We start from the raw sequence: 21,030 nt of genomic DNA, 5'->3' as shown, positions 1-21,030 counted from the left end.
CACATCCTAAGTACAACTTGAGCATAACTTGGGGGCTTGTTTTTATGTACGTTTTGTATCTTGTTCAGTTTAACATTTGCCCCCACCCCCACCCCTTCAAAATGGTATAACATGTTTCAAGCCAGTGCAGGAAATGTTTCAAAATGCAAAACTTTCCAAAAGCTTCCAGCCCATTTTGAGCTATATCAGCTCTTCATCAGGGAACTGGTGATTTTGTTTTTTAAAAATCTCCCTTTACACTCCCCAAGAAAAACTGCATAACATCAATTTCCTGCAGGAAATAAAAGTTATTGAGCTCCTCTTGGAGAATGTAAAGGGAGATTTTTAAACAAACAAATGCTCCCCTGATGAAGAGTTGGCACAGCTCAAAACACATTGGGACGTGTTGGGTAGTTTTGAAATGAAACTGTTTTCTTATATTTGCTTAAGTCACTACACCCTGCATTAGGATTTGTGTTGCAACTCTCTTCATTTGCCATTTGACCTGTATAAATACAATTTCTGTCGGCCTATATGCCCATTCCCAGATCTTACATTGTAGAGACTGCAGATCAACTGTGTATAATTCAACATCCAGCCCAATACTGGTTAAGGATTATAATTGATGACATGCATTTCTAGAGCTCCCATAATATTTGGTGTAGTATCCATTCTGGCCCATATTTACCACTGGCAAAGGTACAATTCCATCGGCCACAATCCAATTCCTGTCACATACAACTAGTCACACATTAGTGGTCTCGCATGACTGTGTCAAAACTTGCATCCAGCCCTTTCAGTGCGGCCCAGATGGCATCACAATGTAGGTGCAAGTGTGCATGCAGATCTCCTCATGTGCTGTGTGTATGTCAGCCTACTCCTACACCTTCCTTGCCAGACTGAGGCCATGGCCTAACTATATGCAGCAATAGAGTTATCCATTAGTCAGTGGGACCAAACATGACAATTTAGCTTAGAATCATATAGCCCTCCCAAGAAAGAAAACAACTCCTTTTACCAAAATATATCCTGTCAGCTTCCTTACTTCCTTGCATCATGACACCTGTCCTGCTATTGCATTATAGGATATGCTCCTGTAAATTAGTGGGAATAAGTGGGGATGGAGGACCTGGGAAGAAAGAGGACTTGACATAAGAGTCTGAGAACAAATCAGAAATAACTAAAACACCTTGGAGATTTTTTCCTTCCTAGGTAGAAAAGAGAGATATTTCTGAATTTTAAATGAGCATGCTTGAAAGATTATTTAACATAGTTTAGATGTGCCTAAACACACTTGTAATATAGTCATCTTATTTTTCAAACAATCAAGATGATTAGTTAATGGTGAATGGATGAAGTTTATGCATGTTTTCAATACACATTTATTTGTGACCTCGTCATTCTAATCCACATTAGTACTTTTGAGGACTGAACAAGTTAGATGCTGCTATACATGTTGTGTTTGAAGTGATAAACATAAATCCTGATATTTCTGATAGCAAACATGTAAAGTATGGACGTCATGCACGTGTACACATTTATCTTCTGATACACAATGGGAGGAGCAAAGGAGGAGACGAGGAAGGACATGAGTATGGGTGTGACGTCCATATTAACATATTTGCTGCAGAAAATCCTGGTGAACCACCATCTTCCCTAGAGCAATTGCATTGTGCAGAGCTGCCCATATTCTGCATTTCTTAATCTGCAATACATTACATGTATGTGTGTCTGAGTTTGTGTGCATACACATTGTTTAAGTATCTGCATGCTTCTGCCATCTGCTGGCTGGAATATGTAGGATGGGAGTGAATGAGAGCAGGCACATGCATCTGCTTTCATTTGTGTGCAATACATATATGAGCGTCATCAGACAAGCGTTTTATCGCATGCTTGCTACTGCCCACTTACGGATGTGCACATCCTTTAGACGATGACATCTGCTTCTCGCGCACCTCCTGCTCCTTCCGCTCTTTCTGCTTGTTTTTCCGTTGCAAAATAGATCCATTTTAATCCGTCTTTTTTTTTAAAAAAAAAAGTGCTGCCGTTTCCTGCTGTGTGTAGGAAAAATGGCACAATATAAATGCCCCCTGGATGGGCCACGTGGTCATTGCTGCTTCCTCTTTCTCTCCTCGTGTAAAGAGACCATCACTATTGTGGGACCGCAGCAGGAGGCAATAGCGACAGTAGGGAAATGTGAAAATCCACCTGTCTGAAGATGCTCTGGGTCTTCCGTATGTGTGTGTGCCTGCCTGCCTGCTTGCATGCATGCTTGCACACATGTGAGCAAGGATTTATCTTTCAGCTCTTTTAGGAGAGTCCTCCACATCCGCTTCTGCAAATATCTGTTTATTTTCACAACGCTACTGCTGATTGCAGTTGTCACCTCTATGCTGAGTAACTACATTGCACTGGTGGTGGCTTCCTGGCCTTTAGATTTCACTTTCTATTTGATCAGAGGGATATGCCTTTAGGTTTTCTGCTTGCATAAAGGACCCAGGTAAACTTCTGCTACCAGATGCCAGATGCCATTTGACTAGTCCCCAGCCCTAAGAGCACTGCTCGTTTCTGATATCCAGTATGTTGACAGTTCATTTGTAACAGCTCTCTTCTTCTGTTGACACTCTGTTTCTCTTTCTTCCTTCTGTCTCCTTTATTACTGGCCTTCCAATTCCTTTGCTTCTTTGCTCTGTCTTTTTTGTTCATCCTTGCTGCAATCGTTACCCTCCCTCCAATCTCTTCCCTCTCCATTTTCCTCCCATCTGTTTCGTCTTTTCTTCCCCTCTCCCCTTGCTTCATACGCATGCTGTTATTTCTCCCCTTCCTTTCCTCCTCCCCTCTGCCCTTTCTTTGCTTACAGGGGCTGTAAGGGCCTCTAGTATTTTTCCGATCCTGAGTGTGATTCTGCTTTTCATGGGTGGACTCTGCATTGCAGCCAGCGAGTTCTACAAAACCCGGCATAACATCATCCTTAGTGCCGGCATCTTCTTCGTGTCTGCAGGTAAAGGGCTGAGGGACGAGCGGGCTGCCCATCTGCGGGATCGAAGAACAGAAATCACAAGTGAGGGCCAGGTTCAATTTGTGGGTAGCTCAAAAGAGAAGCCAGCTGCCCGAGCAATGGCAAGGGCCAAAGGGGGAGAGGAGGAAGGACATGCAAATGTTTGCACAGCAACAGTGACACAACTCCTTATTTCTGAGTCTGAATTAATTTCCTTTAGATGAAAGAACAGATCTCTAAACCAGAGAGAAAAACATTCACACAGAGAAAGAAAGAATACACAGCTCCATTCCACATTTTGGGATTGCAACCTGTGCTAGGTGAGGACCAAAGTAGATGAGACAGTAGAAGATCTGTATATGAAGCTGATTGGTGGGAGATTCAGGACAAATAAAAGGAAGCAGTTCTTCACACCACGCGTAGTTAAATTATGGACTTCACTACCACAAGATATAGTGATGGCCACTGATTTGGATGGCTTTAAAAGGGGGTTGGATAAATTCCTGGAGAAGGCTATCAATGGCTACTAGCCCTGATGGTTATGTGCTACCTCCAGTATCCAAGGCAGTAATCCTTTGTGAACCAGTTGCTGGGGAACATGGGTGGGAGGGTGCCGTTGCACCCATGCACTGTTTGTGGGTCGACAGCTGGTTGGACGCTGTGAATAGAGTGTTGGACTAGATGGACCCTTGGTCTGATCCAGCAGGGCTCTTCTTATGTTCTTATGTTCTTACATTTAAACTCAGGTCAGTTCTAGTTGTGCATAGAGCTGAGGGAAAGAGTTCCCATTTTTAGAGCAAATGCGTAAGTGGCTGAAGGAAGCCGAACCCGCTCTGCCCACCAATTGCCCCCTGCCCTGGAGCCCTGTCCCCACCAGAGCTTTCCTGCCAGCCAAGCTCTGTTCCAGCACTGGGGTTCTGCTTAGGATAAAAGTGGCTGGGAGAGGACAGGCTTTAGGGAGGTATACTGCGCACCACTAATAGGATGAAGGAGGTTATACAAATGTTATAAATAAGCTAGAGGTTGAAGACACAGCAGGCACACACCCAGTATGCCTCATTTTTAGAGCAGAAGACCTTCCCTTTAGACACGATTGAAGCATACCCAGGTTTAAATGGACGGATCTTTGGCTGTCATGTCTAGCTTGGCACTGGCAGTGCAAGACTTCTCAAGATTCAAAGAGGACTTACTTACAAGAGAGTTTCACAAATGCAGGAAGTAACAGATAATATCCAAAACTGGTCCCCAAGCCATTCATTGTCCAGTCATTTGGCAGAGAAAAACAGCATCTATCCCTTCTGTGGCTGCATAGAAGGGACAGAAAAGGGTTCCCGCCCTCCTGGATTGTGTTCTAGGGCAGAGGATTTTGGGCTTATATAGGCGGGCACTTCATCTAAAGCACAGTGGAGAAGCCATGCTGCTGCCTCCTTTTTGTGGGAGCTTTCCCATCCTTCCTTTCAGCCACAGATACGTTGGTGATAAGGGCAATCTATCACTGGCAGAATTTTTTAAAAAAACAACAACAGCTTTTCATTATTTATGTATTGTCTGCTAGGTTGAAGAATAAAGAGCAGCTTGGGAAAACAAGGAAGACATTTTTGGAATCTAAAGCTTGACTGTAAACTTGTGCCTTGGCCAGTACCACTTCAGCTTCAACATGATTTCGGGCATTCCCTCCGCACAGAACACTAGATATCAGGGATAAAACTTCTGGCCGTCTCTCTAACATGCTAGTTTTCTAGGTGCAACAATATAGTTATTTATTTATTTACTTATTTATAATTTTTCATAGAAGGACATTTGGTCATGTGAACCCACAACTGTAGTTGGAAGTGGTACAGAATAGACACAGGTTTTCCACTAGGCATCGAAAGAGACTGGGGCCTTAGCTAGACCTAAGGTTTATCCCGGGGTCGTCCCTGCCTGCTCCTGGGATATCCTGTGTGTCATTTACATGAACAGGGATGACCCCAGGACGATCCTGGGATAAACCTTAGGTCTAGCTAAGGCCTGGGACTAGAGTTTCACCTAATGTCAAAGTCGGGGAGAAACACCAAAATCCAGCTTTGCAATATCCCCTTTTGAGCAATTATAGCTCCCTCTGAAAATGTTGCAGTATGTATGTAGGCTTCTTTTTTAGTGGCCTGTCTTATTGTCTGTGGCTTTTGCCTGTTGCTTCTAATTATTGTATTGTCCATAATGGCATCCAGTGATGAAAGTGGATTATATGTTTGTTTCCCCCCCCCTCAGAATGCCTGTAATATTATGCATACATTGACCCAGTCTGCACAATCACCATGGCTTAAACACCGTGGTATGCCAGGCGCCATTTATTAACTGCCTGAGTGCAACTTGTCATGTTGTCTGAACCCGGGGGGCATGGCTTGTATGGGTACGAAACAACCCTCAAATAACCTATGGCCTGATGTTGGGTTATTTGAGGGTTGTTTCCTTCTCAAAGAAGGTCACATAGGAGTGAAACATGTTCTCAGGATGCAAAATAGTTTATTCACAAGTAGCATCCTGAGAATGTATTTCTCTCTGTTGTGACCTGCTTTGGATGCTCATCTCCTTCTGCTTCCCCCCCCCGCCCCTAAACAAGCCATGCCACCTGAGTTCGGACAACATAATAAGCCAAGCCTGGGTGGGTAATTAGGCAAATGGCGTCCGGCACACACTGCAGCTTAAACATGATCATACAAAACTGGGCCATTCTGTATAGCAAGAGACGGCTGTTCCTTTCAATCCCTTTTTACAGGCTTCCTAAAGGCATCTGGCTAATCACTATTTTAAACAGGATGCTGGACTAAATGGACCCTTTGTCCAATCCAGCAGGGATCTTGTGTTCTAAGGCCAGTGATGAATATGGGTGAATATTTGTATTTTTATTATTACTAATTATTTATTTCGTTTCTATACTGCCTCATAGCGGAAGTTCTCTGGGCAGTTTATAATAATTTGTAGTGGTATTTGGTACCTGTCCATTCCTTCCTACTTTCATTATTATTATTACTATTATTTTTACACATTTTATTGATTTTGAAACTTTTTTCCAAAACAAAAGAGATCTACAGCAACAACATACGAAACAGCCGACTTACACCATCATTTCCTCTTCCTTATACCAACAAAAATGAGCGACCAATCATTATAATTTGTTGACTGTTCCAAAATGTCCATTTCCATTGTTGCTCAAACTTAGCACAAGACCTTCCTCCTTCAGCAGCTCTAATAATCAAAGTTAATTTATTTAGATCTGGAAAATTCCATAGCCTAATATGTCACTCTCTAATTCTTGGGATTGGATTAGTTTTCCTATATTTGCATATACCACTCTAGTGGCAACTATCATGTGATAAAGGAGTATTTCTTTATCCTTATCTCTCAGCCCTTTCATTAAAGTTTGTTCTACTTTTACTATTGACTTTTTAAATATATTTTGCTGCACTTGCATGGGATTCTCTTTGGAAACTGGATACACTTCCTGAGTGCATCTGATCCCCGCTAGACCTCATAGAGGTGGCTAGCAGGATCAGGTGAGGGTTGCGGACACATCAGTGTATCTAGGCCTCGGAGTTTGAACTAAAACCTGCTCTGAAGTGCAGCAGAAGGTGCTGCCCTGCTGGCAGAAGGCCAGGGTCTCAGTAGAATCATAGAATCATAGAATAGCAGAGTTGGAAGGGGCCTACAAGGCCATCGAGTCCAACCCCCTGCTCAATGCAGGAATCCACCCTAAAGCATCCCTGACAGATGCTTGTCCAGCTGCCTCTTGAAGGCCTCTAGTGTGGGAGAGCCCACAACCTCCCTAGGTAACTGATTCCATTGTCGTACTGCTCTAACAGTCAGGAAGTTTTTCCTGATGTCCAGCTGGAATCTGGCTTCCTTTAACTTGAGCCCGTTATTCCATGTCCTGCACTCTGGGAGGATCGAGAAGAGATCCTGGCCCTCCTCTGTGTGACAACCTTTTAAGTATTTGAAGAGTGCTATCATGTCTCCCCTCAATCTTCTCTTCTCCAGGCTAAACATGCCCAGTTCTTTCAGTCTCTCATCATAGGGCTTTGTTTCCAGACCCCTGATCATCCTGGTTGCCCTCCTCTGAACACGCTCCAGCTTGTCTGCGTCCGTCTTGAATTGTGGAGCCCAGAACTGGACGCAATACTCTAGATGAGGCCTAACCAGGGCTGAATAGAGAGGAACCAGTACCTCACGTGATTTGGAAGCTATACTTCTATTAATGCAGCCCAAAATAGCATTTGCCTTTCTTGCAGCCATATCGCACTGTTGCAGGCTTAACTGTTGCAGGTTTAACTGTTGCAGGCTTAACAGTTTTGTTAAGCAGGCTTAACAAAACTGAGGACTTGTCCTGCCTGCCCAATCACCAGAGTGAATCCTGCATACCCCCATTGCCTTCCACACTTGAAGAGAGCTAGGGCAGCCACTTGTGCATTGCCAAGAAAGAGGGGGATAGAGGACACCTATTTGCATAAAATGTGCATGTGGTAATTTATATGCATAGATTCAGATTTAGAAAAAAGTATCATAGTTTAAATAGAAATACAAGACATCTCACCACAGTGGAGAAGACTGTGCCCAGATAACCTACATGCCTGCTCAGTCTGCTGTCCAGGTGCTAACTGTTGATGGGCAATTTGATGGCACCTGCTCTTCCTCCTTGTGGTTCTTTATCTTTAAACTGGACTTGGACTAGACAGTCCCTCAAACAGACGACCTTCAAATAGAAGATTGTACTCTAGAAAGTAGGACACATGCACAGAGACCACGGTATCTCACTAGGATAGGTAGCTAAGACATTGTGGGTAAGTTACGGCCTCATTAATGGCATACTCACTTTCCTAGAACAAAGCAAAGTGCACACTGAACCGGATCTCCCCAGTGTGTTCTGGGACATTTGTTGGAGGAAAACATCTGATGAAGACACACCCTATCAAACATACTTAGGGTTAGATGAAAATTGCATCAGGAGCCTGAGCAGAAGTGGAAAGGGCATTGTTTTTTCCTTCATCTACCTCTTGTGCCCCACACACACACCCTCTCAGAAATACTAATATAAAAAGTATATAATTTAGGGATGTCTGTGGCTCTCAGTGAAGAGTTGGAAACAATAATTGTGCTAGTAATGCCCACCACTACTAGCGCTACCAGAATTCACATCACTATACTGAATGTTGTAAAAGCATTCTTCTGCTGTTGTCATGGCTTTTCACATTAACTCAGCAACAGTATGATGATCTGGAATATGGGATATGTCCATCACCATAGGACCACAGGGAGAAAACACATCTATGGACTCTTCTATAGAATCCAGGGAGCGATAGCATTTCAAGGACTTTAAAAAGCTTGCCTCTAGAAGAAGCACCCTTTATTTATTAATTTAAAATACATTTAGGCTGTTGAAAGTGGCACACGGTGTTTAAAAACAACAACATGAGATAAATTCAGCTCCCTATCACTTTGCAGAATGGGTAGAAGAGCCTTGTAATGTATTATGATCAACAGCCACATCCATACCCTGTAATATTTGCCAGCAATTAGGCTTGCAGCATTAAACCAAGAAGCAGGGAATTTGTATGCTGCAAAATATCAACAGCTCTTCAAGGTCCACAAGCCTCCAATGAAGAAAGCACATTTTAACATTTAGATCCTGAAAAACGTACAAATAGATACTACTGCTTCCTAAACAGTTGGGGAAGAGGGCAGGAATCATAGAATCACAGAATAGTAGAGACGGAAGGGGCCTATAAGGCCATCGAGTCCAAACCCCTGCTCAAGGCAGGAATCCACCTGAAAGCATCCCTGACAGATGGCTGTCCAGCTGCCTCTTGGATGCTTCGTGTGGGAGCGCCCATGATGTCCCTAGGTAATTGGTTCCATTGTCATACTGCTCTTACAGTCAGGAAGTTTTTCCTGATGTCCAGCTGGAATCTGGCTTCCTTTAACTTGAGCCTGTTATTCCGTGTCCTGCACTCTGGGAGGATCGAGAAGAGATCCTGGCCCTCCTCTGTGTGACAACCTTTTAAGTATTTGAAGAGTGCTATCATGTCGCCCCTCAGCCTTCTCCTCTCAAGGCTAAACGTGCCCAGTTCTTTCAGTCCCTCCTCATAGGGCTTTGTTTCCAGAACCCTGATCATCCTCGTTGCCTTCCTCTGAACCCCCTCTAGCTTGTCTGTATCCTTCTTGAAGTGTGGTGCCCAGAACTGGACACAATACTCAAGATGAAGCCTAACCAGTGCCGAATAGAGGGGAACCAGTTCTTCGTGTGATTTGAAAGCTAAACTTCTATTAATGCGTGCTAAAATAGCATTTGCTTTTTTTGCAGCCACATCACACTGTTGGCTCATATTCAGTTTGTGATCTACAACAATTCCAAGATCCTTCTTACTTGTAGAATTGCTAAGCCAACTGTCCCCCATCTTGTAACTCTGCATTTGGTTTCTTTTTCCTAGGCATAGAACTTGGCATTTATCCCTATTAAATTTCATTCTGTTGTTTTCAGCCCAGCGCTCCAGCCTATCAAGACCACTTTGAAGTTTGCTTCTGTCTTCCAGGCCATTAGCTATCCCACCCAGTTTTGTGTCATCTGCAAATTTGATAAGCACTCCCTGCACCTCCTCATCCAAATCATTAATAAAAATGTTGAAGAGCACTGGGCCCAGGACTGAGCCCTGCGGCACCCAGCTTGTTACCTCCCCACAGTTTGAGAAGGTACCATTTATTAGCACTCTTTGAGTCCGATTCTGTAGCCTAATAGTTTTTCCATCTAGCCCAGTTTTAACTAGTTTGATTAGAACGTCATGTGGTACTTTGTCAAAAGCTTTGCTGAAGTCAAGATATATTATATCCACAGCATTCCCACAGTCCACAAGGGAGGTTACCTGATCAAAGAATGATATCAGATTAGTCTGGCAGGATTATTAATTGACAAATCCATTTATTCTTTTTGTAATCACTGCATTGTTTTCAAGGTGCTTACAGACTGACTTCTTTATAAGCTGCTCCAAAAAAAATCCCAGGGATTGATGTCAGACTAACTGGTCTATAGTTCCCAGGTGCCTCCTTTTTGCCCTTTTTGAAGATAGGGATTACTCTAGGATACAGTTCATCAGGCCCTGGAGATTTGAACTCATTCAAAGAAATTAGATGTTCCTTGACCATTTGTTTATCAATCTCGAACTGCAATCCTGCCCCGTTAACTTGTACTTTACTTTTACAATGGGGGGGGTCATAGACCTGCTTTTGGGAGAAGGCTAAGCCAAAGTAGGAATTGAGCATTTCGGCCTTTTCTTTGTCGTTTGTTATTAATTTTCCATCCTCATTAAGCAGTTGAATCACCATTTCCTCTGTTTTTTACACAATGCACATACCTGAAGAAAGCTTTTTTGTTGCTTTTAGCATTCCTCGCTAGCCTCAGCTCATTCTTAGCTTTAGCCTTTCTGACGCCATTCCTGCACTTCTGTGCTACCTGTCTGTACTCTTCTTTTGTAGCCTGGCCTTCCTTCTACTTCCTATATGTGTCCCTTTTTGTTTTCAGGTCATCTCTAACCTTTTTGTGGAGCCACATTGGTTTCTTCTGTTATCTTCTATCTTTTTTCCTTATTGAAATTGTTTGTAATTATACCTTTAAAATTTCCTTTTCAAAAAACTCCCACCCATCTTGAACTCCTTTTCTCATTAGGATCACTTGCCATGGGACCTTACTTATCATAGTTCTCAGTTTATTAAAAACAGCTTTCCTAAAATCCAGAGTACGTGTATGGCCACACTCTGCTTCTGCTTCCTTTAAAATGAAGAATTCAAGTATGACATGGTCACTTTCCCCCAGAGTTCCCGTACCTGCCACTTTATCCACTAAGTCATCCTTATTGGTCAGTATCAAGTCAAGGATAGCTGATCCTCTAGTTCCTTCCTCTACTTTCTGTAGGAGAAAGTTATCAGCCACACATGTCAGGAATTCCTTGGAAGGGCCACTTTTGGCAGAATTTGTCTCCCAACAGATATCGTGGTAATTGAAGTCCCCCATCACTACTACATCACACTTCCTTGAAACAGTGGCAATTTGCTTTTCAAAAGTTTCATCCTCATCTTCTCCTTGATTGGGTGGTCAGTAGTAGACTCTGACTATCATGCTCCTTTTATTCCTTGCCCCATTTATTTTAATCCAGATGCTCTCGATGGAGCTCCCAGGCTCATCATCCTGTATTTCTGTGGAGGGATAAGAATTTTTAACATACAGTGCGGCTTCGCCTCCCTTTCTATTTCTTCTGTTCTTTTTGAACATGTTATGCCCTTCAATTGCTGTATTCCACTGATGGGAGTCATCCCACCAAGTTTCAGTTATACTTATCAAGTCGTAGCAATACAGTAAGGCCTAAGTAGCAGAGAGGGCAGGGGCTGGTAGTTACTAGAAATCTGCTTTTGGAACAGATTCACAGCCTTGAACTGGAGAATGGAATCAGCCAAAGTTGAGTATTAGCTGAAGTCACATACCCAGCCTTGGCTCCTGCTGATGAGTTCAGGGCCAGCCTGAGGCAAAGAACAAGATGATGCCCACTATCATCCCATGGTCAAAAGTGGTGTCCAAAGAGTAGCCATGTTAGTCTAGCACAACAATGCAAACAGAGCCCCGTATTGACAGGAGCACGTTGGCGCCAGGAGGCCTCAGGCTCCTTGCAGGCATCTTCACCAGAAGCAGCGTGAATGTGGAGTTGCCCCCGAGCACCGGGGAGGGGGGAGGATCAGGGCAGCAAGAGGGGGAAGAAGACAGGGATACGAACCGTCTGTCCTCCCTCTGACCTCCCTCTTGCTGCCCCATTCCTCCCCCGCCCTTGCCCCCCGTGTTGTTTTTTTATTTATAGATGCGAAGGATCACATCTATAGATAAAATATTGTAGCATTTATAGATAAAAACAAACAAATGGGGGGGGTGGAAGGAACAGGGCAGCAAGAGGGAGGTCAAAAGGAGAGCCGGTTCGCATCCCTGTCTTCCTCCCCCTCTCGCTGCCCTGTTCCTCTCCCCTCCATCTGTTTTTTTTTTTTAATTAATTTTTATCTATAGATGCGAAGGATCACATCTTTAGATAAAAAAATTAAAAAATAAAAGGGCGGAGAGAGGAACAGGGCAGCAAGAGGGAGAGGAAGACAGGGACGTGAACCGGCTCTCCTCCTTCTGACCTCCCTCTCACTGCCCTGTTCTTTCCACACACACACACACCCTGTTTGTTTTTATCTATACATGCAAAGGATCGCATCTATAGATAAGAAATTTTAAAAAGGGGGATGGGAGAGGAACGGTGCATCAAGAGGGAGGTCAGAGGGAGAGTCCTTCTCTTCCTCCTACTCTGTCAGTCCCGTTCCTCTCCCCCCTTATTTATTTATTTTTAATCTATAGATGCGAAGGATTGCATCTATAGATTAAAACAAATAAAAGGGAAGGAATGGGGCAGCCAGAAGGCAAGGAAGAGAGGGATGTGTGGTGCCCGAACCAGCCCTCCTCCAGCCAATGGCGACCAATCAGCAGTCGCCATTGGCTGTGTGGCATGCCCCCATGTCCAAAAAAGTTGGCGTAAGTGCCCAACTTTTTTGGAGCAGAGTTTAGGAGGTTTGCCCCTGGATGGCTTCAGAATGACAGCTGCATCATTTAGATGACCTGCTGCCACTCCGAATCCACCCCAGGGCAAACCCCTAATCAAGACAGGCCCCAGATTTGTTTAGGGTTTTTGCTAGTTTATACATAATTGTGCTGGGCACATTAGAAATTGAAAATAAAATAAAATCTAGATAATATAAAGAAGACTCAAAAAGGAGCCAGTGTGGAGTAGTAGTTAAGAGTGCACGACTTAGAGACTTGGCTTCAAATTCTCACTTAGATATAAAGCTCAGTGGCTTACAGTATTTATTGCATTTCTATTCCGCCCAATAGCCGAAGCTCTCTGTGCAGTTCACAAAAATTGTTGTCTGTAAAGGGATGCCAGTGTGAGTATGAGCTTCAGTAAAGAGCTCCCAAATGTGCAGAGTACCTACACACATTCACCTAGTGGTGTGTAGGTGACCCTTTACAGATGCTCAACACGTGAACTTCGAATAGGGGGACCCTAAGTTAGCGGGACCCCACTTATCACAGGGAGCAACTTCAGGCTCCAATCTCACCACATTCTAGAAAGTTCTCCAAAAGGAGGTGGAGCCAGGAGGTAGCATCATGACCTTAATACATCTTGGAACATTTGGAATATCTGATAAAGGCCACAAAAGCTACCTTGGAGGGTGGCTGTGCAGCACAACCCCCATGTTTAAAACAATGTGAATAGGCCCTTACAGGGGGCGAGCTTTTTGCCAAAATATCTGGGTATAGCAACGCAGCAGAGTCTATGAGGCCTCTTCAGATTATATTTGGTGTACTAAGGGACAGTCTAATGGCTGATTCTCTCTTGCCCTTTGTCCACAGGTCTGAGTAATATAATTGGCATCATTGTGTACATATCAGCCAATGCTGGAGACCCCTCGAAAAGCGACTCCAAGAAGAACAGTTACTCTTATGGTTGGTCCTTCTACTTCGGGGCCCTGTCCTTCATTATAGCCGAGATGGTGGGAGTGCTGGCCGTACACATGTTTATTGACCGGCACAAACAGCTGCGTGCCAGTGCTCATGCCACGGACTACCTCCAGTCCTCTGCCATCACCCGCATACCCAGCTACCGCTACCGCTATCAGAGACGCAGTCGATCCAGTTCCCGTTCCACTGAGCCTTCACACTCCAGGGATGCCTCTCCCGTCGGGATCAAAGGGTTCAACACCCTCCCATCAACGGAGATCTCGATGTACACCCTGACCAGGGACCCCCTGAAGGCTGCCACTACTCCCACCGCCACCTACAATTCAGACAGGGATAACAGCTTCCTCCAGGTTCACAACTGTATCCAGAAAGAAAACAAGGACTCCACCCACACTAACACAGCTAACCGCCGGACCACCCCCGTATGAAGCCGTCGAGAAGGGCTGAAAATGGGGGACAGGGATGGCGGGAGTGGGACTCGGGTGCAGAATGGGAGGGAGCAGGGGGGAGGGCAGGGGGGGAGAGGAGAAAGCAACCATGGGGAAACTTTCCAAAAGCAAAAAAAAAAAAAAAGAACAAAAAACAAACTTAAGTGAAGCATCCGAAAAGAAGCAACAAAAAGTTCAAAAAAAAAGAAAAAAGGGGGGGGAAAACTTTAAAAAAATCAAGAGAAAGAAATTTAAAAATATAAAAAATAGAAAATAAATTTAAAAGAAAATGCATGATTTCCCATGTACCATTATTTTAACATTTAATAAAAACAGATTTAAAAAAGGAACCGAGAAATAACAAAAAAAAATTTAAAAAAACAAGCGGGAAGAGGAGGAGGAGGCAGCTCTTTGGATTTTGGGGGGGGGGTTACTCTTTAATTTTTTTAATTTTGTTTTCTTTTCACTTTTAACCCACTGTGGACTTGCAAGTTCCTGAGGATCTCCAGGCAGTAATAAAATGCAGCAACTTCGGTGTCTTTGTGGATGCCTTTGTCTGTACATGCATTGGGGCCTGCCTCAACTTACTGAACCCCCTGGAGTGACTGGTGATTCAACATATTCTTATCAGTCCACAGGACTTAATGGTGACCTTCCTATCCTTGGTGATTCGAGGGGTAATGCTGATTCGCTGATCTCCAGGTCTCAAGAAGTTAAGGCTGATCAGCTCAGCCTCACTAGCCTGTGACTATCCTGGGGTTAACAGTGATATTGCAAAAAAAAAAAAAAAAAGCTTAATAAAAAAAGTGGCAATTTTTTAATAAAAGAAAACCAACTATAAATAAATGTAAATATAATAAGTGGATTTACTTGCAAGAAAGCCAGATAGTATTTTTCTTTTCATCTTTTTTCCAGCTTGAAAACTGTGAAAACTAAAATCTTAGGGGTTGAAAAGCTTCTAAAAGGCAAATGGAAACTGAGTCCATTCAACAACAACTTTTAAAAGCCACCCAGAACTTGGCCAGCTGGTTGGAGTGTGTATCGTTCTCCCTCAGACCATGAGAACTTTGGGCCGGGGGGGGGGGGGGGGGAATCTCTTGATGCTGCTATTGCTGGGGTTGGAATACCAAACAAGGACTAGATGTTGCTGTGAAGACTTCTGCTCACATCCCCACACAGACAGGCAAATATGCTGTCCCCCTGCACCCACTCCCAGGCTTAAAAAACAAAAGCTGACCGGCAAAATAGCTGCTACTTGCCTTCTGATGTCAGTTTCGTTTATAGTGCTAGCTTTCCTGCTTCATGGTTAGGTCTTGCCAGATTTATTGGCATCCCTCTTGTGCACACCCACCACACCAACCAAGATTCAGCTCCCATTCTAAGTACGTACGACTACAAAGTTATTCCTTGACTTCATTCTCTTGCCCGTGCCTGCCACACAAAGGTTCACCCTGCCTTACACAGAGACCCGCGTATAGTGTTGCCACTTTCAGTATGGGACAGTTTGGTCCTGTCCTTTTAAGAATTGTCCAGAAGAGAGAATTTTGGTAGGTGCAACTTTTCCCACCACTGCAGCACAATGGTAGGGGAAAGTGCAGCTGTTCAAATTCTTTTATACAGTGTTTAAAGCCAGAGAAGCCAGGGTTGCTCCATATGGGCTCTGGCAGCTTTACAGTCTCAGCAGAAAGAGAGGGTGGCAGGATGTCCCTGGGGCTCAGCTTCTTTAGGGAATCCATTTCATCCTCTTTCTCCCTACGCTAGCCATGGTCTCTCACAGAGGATGCCCATGGCAGAGAGAAAGCAGGACTTAAGAGGAAGTCTACCAGAACAATGCTGGAGTGGGAGTTCTTGAGAAGGCAACTGTATGGAGGAACAAAGTGGCAGTTTAAAAGAGTTGGGGGAAGAGGAACCTATGAGCATTGTCTTCCCTGGGCCCCAAATTCCCCTCATAGGCCTCTTGGGATTCTACAGGTCGAGCCCACCTGCTGTTATTTATGGCCATAAAGAGTCGTCGTAAAACTCTATCACAGGCCTACAGCTAGGCCTTGCCAGACCCTCATCTGAAAGGGGCTCCCGTGCCTTTAATAGCTGAGTAGCAAGCAGGGGGTTGGCAGGTTCCGCTTTTCCGCGTCACTGTGCCCCCCCTTCCCTTTCAGGTTGAGACGCAGCCTATCTCATACGTGGTTAGCAAAAGCTTAGCCAAGTGAAGGGACATCATTTAGAGTTTTTGGGAGCTACCCCTCCTATTTCTACTGTGCTGACAGACCTGGACTGCCCAGTCCAAATTCTTCCCTCACTCACCTCAGTGGTAACCTTCCACAATCATTCTGGAGTGAGGGCATAAATGCTGTAAGACAGGGGAGAGTGAGGCCTTCTTGGTCACAAGCCAGATTCTCCTTGCTCACTACTCATTATTACCTACTTCACTGGAGTCCCTCCTGGTTTACACATCCGCAAAAAGGGAGAGGAGCACACACATAGCACGCTTCCTTCCTGTCCGGCCCGACCCCCACTCCCCTCTTTCCTGACTACCAATCCCTCACAGACTGCAGTCACAACAAGCCCACAACAGGTAGCCAAATCACCATAATGTTCATGAGGGACATTTGATGACACGGCTTTCTTTCTTTCCTTCTTTTTCTTTTTTGCTGACAGCAACAGTGTGCAAGGAACCACTTTTAATCCAGCTCTCTTTTTAACACTGCTACTGGCAGAATGAAGAGAGCAGGGTCTGACAAGGTAGCAGGACAGGCAGAAATCATGGTTATGCCAGTGTGTGGCACTGAGTTAAGCTTTTAGGTGCAGATCTGGCTTGGGCCAAAAGAGATGAAGTGAATTCTCCCTAGTCCTACAATGCCAGAGCCTTTTATGTTGCCTTGAAGGAGCTAGATTTCAGGCATAACGGTTTATGAGTGGGGTCCGATCATTCCTCTCGGCACCTTTAGACTCTCATTTGACTCTTCCTGTTCGAACTAGTGCTGCTCAGACTAGTGCTGCTTCTCACGGTGGCTCAGCTCCTGCAGAAATTTAAATAGGGGTCAGAAAAGCAACCTGCACTACCTGCCTGGTTTAATGCTGCTTTCTGCTACTTTTCTTCTCTTACAGAGGAGAGTCCCAGGGCAGGGTGGGAAAGCAGCATGTGGGGCACTGAGCCCCTGTGGCAGAATGAATTCTCCCCAGGCATCTGCAGATAGGTTGAACAGCCTAAATGTACAGCTCGAGTGACATTAGTAATCAATATGGAACACTCCATTCTATAGTGAATGTCTAGAACTCCTGCTAAATCCCAAACCTCAAGCCTGCCAACCTGTAACAATGAAAAGTGCAGAGAGGGTCAAGTAAACCAATATCCAAAGCCCCAGATATGAGTTTAAAAAAACTGGTTTCCTGTACTCCAGCATAGGCAGAGGATGGTATTTTGGTTGAAACCCAAAGCTGCTTTCAAGAACTTCATACCTGTAGAGTTCTTGAGCATTTCTGATCGATTAAAGATGAATGAGCATTTGTGTATGTGTGAGTAAGTGTGGAAGGCTCTGTGTGTGTGTGTGTGTGTGTGTGTGTGTGTGTGTGTGTGTGTGTGTGTGTGTGAGAGAGAGAGAGAGAGAGAGAGAGAGAGAGAGAGAGAGAGAATGGAAGTAAGAAAGAGGGGAAGAAGAGGGAGGACTAGGACTGGTGGAGATTTTTTTTTCCAAGGATACTGCTTATGTTCAGCTCAAACCAGTTCAAGAAACAAACCTCCATTTTCTTTTCTTTTTTGTGTGTTTTTTTTCAGACTGTTAAAAAGAACAATTTTAAAAAGAAGAAAATTACAAAAAAAAAAACCTGGTACATGAAATAAAGATTTTTTTAATATAACTTGGTCCTTGTTTATGTGGGTTTGTTTGGAGGCTTGAAGCAAAGGAATGTTTTTCTTCATGGAGAAAAATCCCTGAGGAAAACAATCTAACCGGAAGTGAATGGAGGACATTTTGTCACGCTTGAAAACCAGAGCAGCAAAAGTTTAGTTTTGCTCTAAATATAAAGGACCCAGGATGAAAGATGTGGAAACAAGAAAAGGGGAGAATGCAAGGGGATGGGTGTTGCCATTTTTCTGTCTGAAGTAAATGTAAATAATTGAACTTGTTTGGTCTTCTCTGACAGGCAGGTGTATTGTGGGTATTTTTAGATTTCCACTAAAATATCTAATTCACACAGTATACTGAGCTTCTTCAGACAAGCTCAGATGAATATTGCTGAGCATCAGTTGTAAATGGGCCCTGAAACTGGAGGTGGAAATAGATCCTGTGAGGTAAACAAAATTCCTATTTACAGTCATACCTGCTTTACTAAGCCCTGATGCCTGTTTCTGTTATTAGTGCTTTTAATGCATATAATTGTTTTACAACCTTTTTTTATTGTGCTTGCCCTTACAACAAACATTTTAATTTAAATTTCACAGAAAGGGAACTAGGCCTCATAGAGAGGATGACAGCAGCCAGACAATGATTCCTTCTCTAGCACTTGAACCAGGTCTCTTAAATTCAAGGCTTAGGGCGCAATCCTATGCATTTTTAGACAGAAAAAGTCCTACAACTCCCAGCATGCCCCATCCAGTATGGCTTGTTGGGAAATGCTAAGTTGTAGGGCTTTTTCTGTCTAAACATGCATAGGATTGCACCCTTAGTTGTTTTTATTTATATTTATTACATTGTATATGTTATCTTGCAAACATTTCCAGAGTGACTCACAGTAGGAAGACATAATAAATTATGACCGGATTAAGAACAAAACAGTAGCAGGCTGTATAAAATCAATTTTTTAAACAATCACAAATCCAGAGCCAATTTAAAACACCCACACAAACCAGGAGGAACAAATATCTTTTAAAAGTCCAACTCAGATGCCATTAAAAGCCTGAATGAATAGGATGGGATTAATTTGGCACGTCTAATGAAGGTCTTAATTGCCAGTCAGGTCCATGCAAAGAAAGGCAATCCTTCAAATATCCTCAATTCACTGAACTACACTGACTCCCTTTTATAGAAATGTTTCAAAGAGGTGCTCCTCAGATTCTACGCTCGTACTCAAGGTCTTGGAGATCTAAAGTTTCCATACCAATGTGCCACGATATAACTTATTTAAGAACTGAGAACGCAAGATTAGAAAAGAGAGTGCAGAATGTTCTTTTTCCTAATACAAATGAGAAAGTGTAAAACCCTCATGCAATTGGTTTTTAAAAAGACCATTTTAAGAGAGCACCACAACCCCAACTAAATGAAAGCTTTACCATTTTTCTAGGGGCTGCCTATATGGCGCTGGGTTGGTTCCGCCTTATTCAAAATCCCGCGCTTTCTCTGCTGCGGGGTGAAGGCAGCAAATCCCGACGCAGAGGGAGGTCACGTGGTTTCTGGCGGCCATTGACATGCCGGACACACTGCCTGCCCAGGCAGACAGCAACCAATCAGGAGTCACCATCCGCCTGGGAATTCCTCCACTGCAACTCCGGAATGAGGATAGATAGCAGATGCGCCATACTCACCTTGCTACGGGGAGAAAAGTTGGGGTAAGTCCCCAGCTGTCAGGTTCCCGATCCCTCAGGTCAGCATACATTCTGGCAAACTAATACGGGACACCCAAATCAGTGAGACTTCTTTAATGCAGGAAATCTCACAGCAAAAGCTTAATGGTTACACACTTCAGAAATCATATAGCTGATGGTCAGTAGCTATAGGCTCCAAGAAATTCTAGAACAGTCAGAAGCTAATCAGTAGGACCATGATGAGATCCCCATCAACGTGTTTTCCCCATTGCCATCTCCATGGCTCTGAACGCAAGGGAAAGTCAATCTATACACAGGTTCCAAACCCAGACAAGGAAGGGGGATGATTCCTGACATGATCCCTCAGGCAATCAAAGGAGCAAATTCTTGAAAGACCTAACAAACCACTCAAAGAGAGGTAGTCCAACCTTGGATCATATGTTGATAACTCCAAGCGACATGATCAAGACCTAAACAAGATCTAGGGAAGGATAAATCCACAGATGCAAGGAGTTCCATGCCAGTGCTTTTGCATGGGCAACTCCCCGCCGCATGACTCTAGGAAGAGGAAAGTCCAAGAGTCATAGATCAAACCCAGTCTGCCGGTACACTGAGCTGACAACAAACAAAGACACACATTCCACAGCAAATGAGAGTTCAAGTCTTAGAAAAGCCTGACAGTACTTTTCATGGCAAGTTCTTAGTAATCCAAAATTCCAATTAGGGGGGACCTTGTGCAGAATGCCCCAGAGTCTCAGATGATGAGGATAGGCTGGAAACTATCCTCATAGGGATAGGAGGATAGTTTCCAGGGGTCTGGAAACAAAGCCCTATGAAGAGAGACTGAAAGAACTGGGCATGTTTAGCCTGGAGAAGAGAAGATTGAGGGGAGAGATGATAGCACTCTTCAAATACTTAAAAGGTTGTCACACAGAAGAGGGCCAGGATCTCTTCTCGATCCTCCCAGAGTGCAGGACACAAAATAACGGGCTCAAGTTAAAGGAAGCCAGATTCCAGCTGGACATCAGGAAAAACTTCCTGACTGTTAGAGCAGTACGACAATGGAATCAGTTACCTAGGGAGGTTGTGGGCTCTTCCACACTAGAGGCATTCAAGAGGCAGCTGGACAACCATCCGTCAGGAATGCTTTAGGGTGGATTCCTGCATTGAGCAGGGGGTTGGACTCGATGGCCTTGTAGGCCCCTTCCAACTCTGCTATTCTATGATTCTATGATGGATCCAAACAGAGATGGGTTTCGGGCATTGCAGATGAGATGTTCCTAGCAAAGGTTCCTCGCATTTGCATCAGCTTAAAAAGGGAGGCGGTAGGCTTCTTCCAGACCACTTGACAGACAGGGGGCTTTTGGCCTTTCAGCAATCCCTCTGTCCAAACAGGGTGGCACTGCTCAGCCTACCAAGATGATGATTCAATCTTGGCGATCATCCTGCAAACCCCCACGTTTTCTCTATCAGGTTCTCACAGAGAGCTTCTTCTTTCCAAGGCGACAGAGATAAATTCACACAGATTTTAACATTCTAG

At 44.1% G+C, this 21,030-nt stretch overlaps 1 protein-coding gene across 1 annotated transcript in view; it reads left to right on the top strand.

Moving 5' to 3' along the window:
- The window catches only part of CACNG2 (calcium voltage-gated channel auxiliary subunit gamma 2), a 151,983-nt gene extending 137,940 nt beyond the window's left edge, over positions 1-14,043 (top strand). The window contains exons 3-4 of the mRNA XM_063134579.1: positions 2,840-2,980; positions 13,437-14,043. Coding sequence (XP_062990649.1) covers positions 2,840-2,980; positions 13,437-13,972 — 677 coding nt within the window. The 3' untranslated portion in view covers positions 13,973-14,043. The remainder of the gene's footprint in view (positions 1-2,839; positions 2,981-13,436) is intronic.
- The last annotated feature ends 6,987 nt before the right edge of the window (positions 14,044-21,030 follow it).

The sequence above is a fragment of the Elgaria multicarinata genome, chromosome 9 (assembly GCF_023053635.1).
Source record: "Elgaria multicarinata webbii isolate HBS135686 ecotype San Diego chromosome 9, rElgMul1.1.pri, whole genome shotgun sequence".
NCBI classification, from domain to species: Eukaryota; Metazoa; Chordata; class Lepidosauria; order Squamata; family Anguidae; genus Elgaria; species Elgaria multicarinata.
The sequence above is the reverse complement of the archived record's forward strand: the minus strand, read 5'-3'. Positions and strand labels throughout refer to the sequence as shown.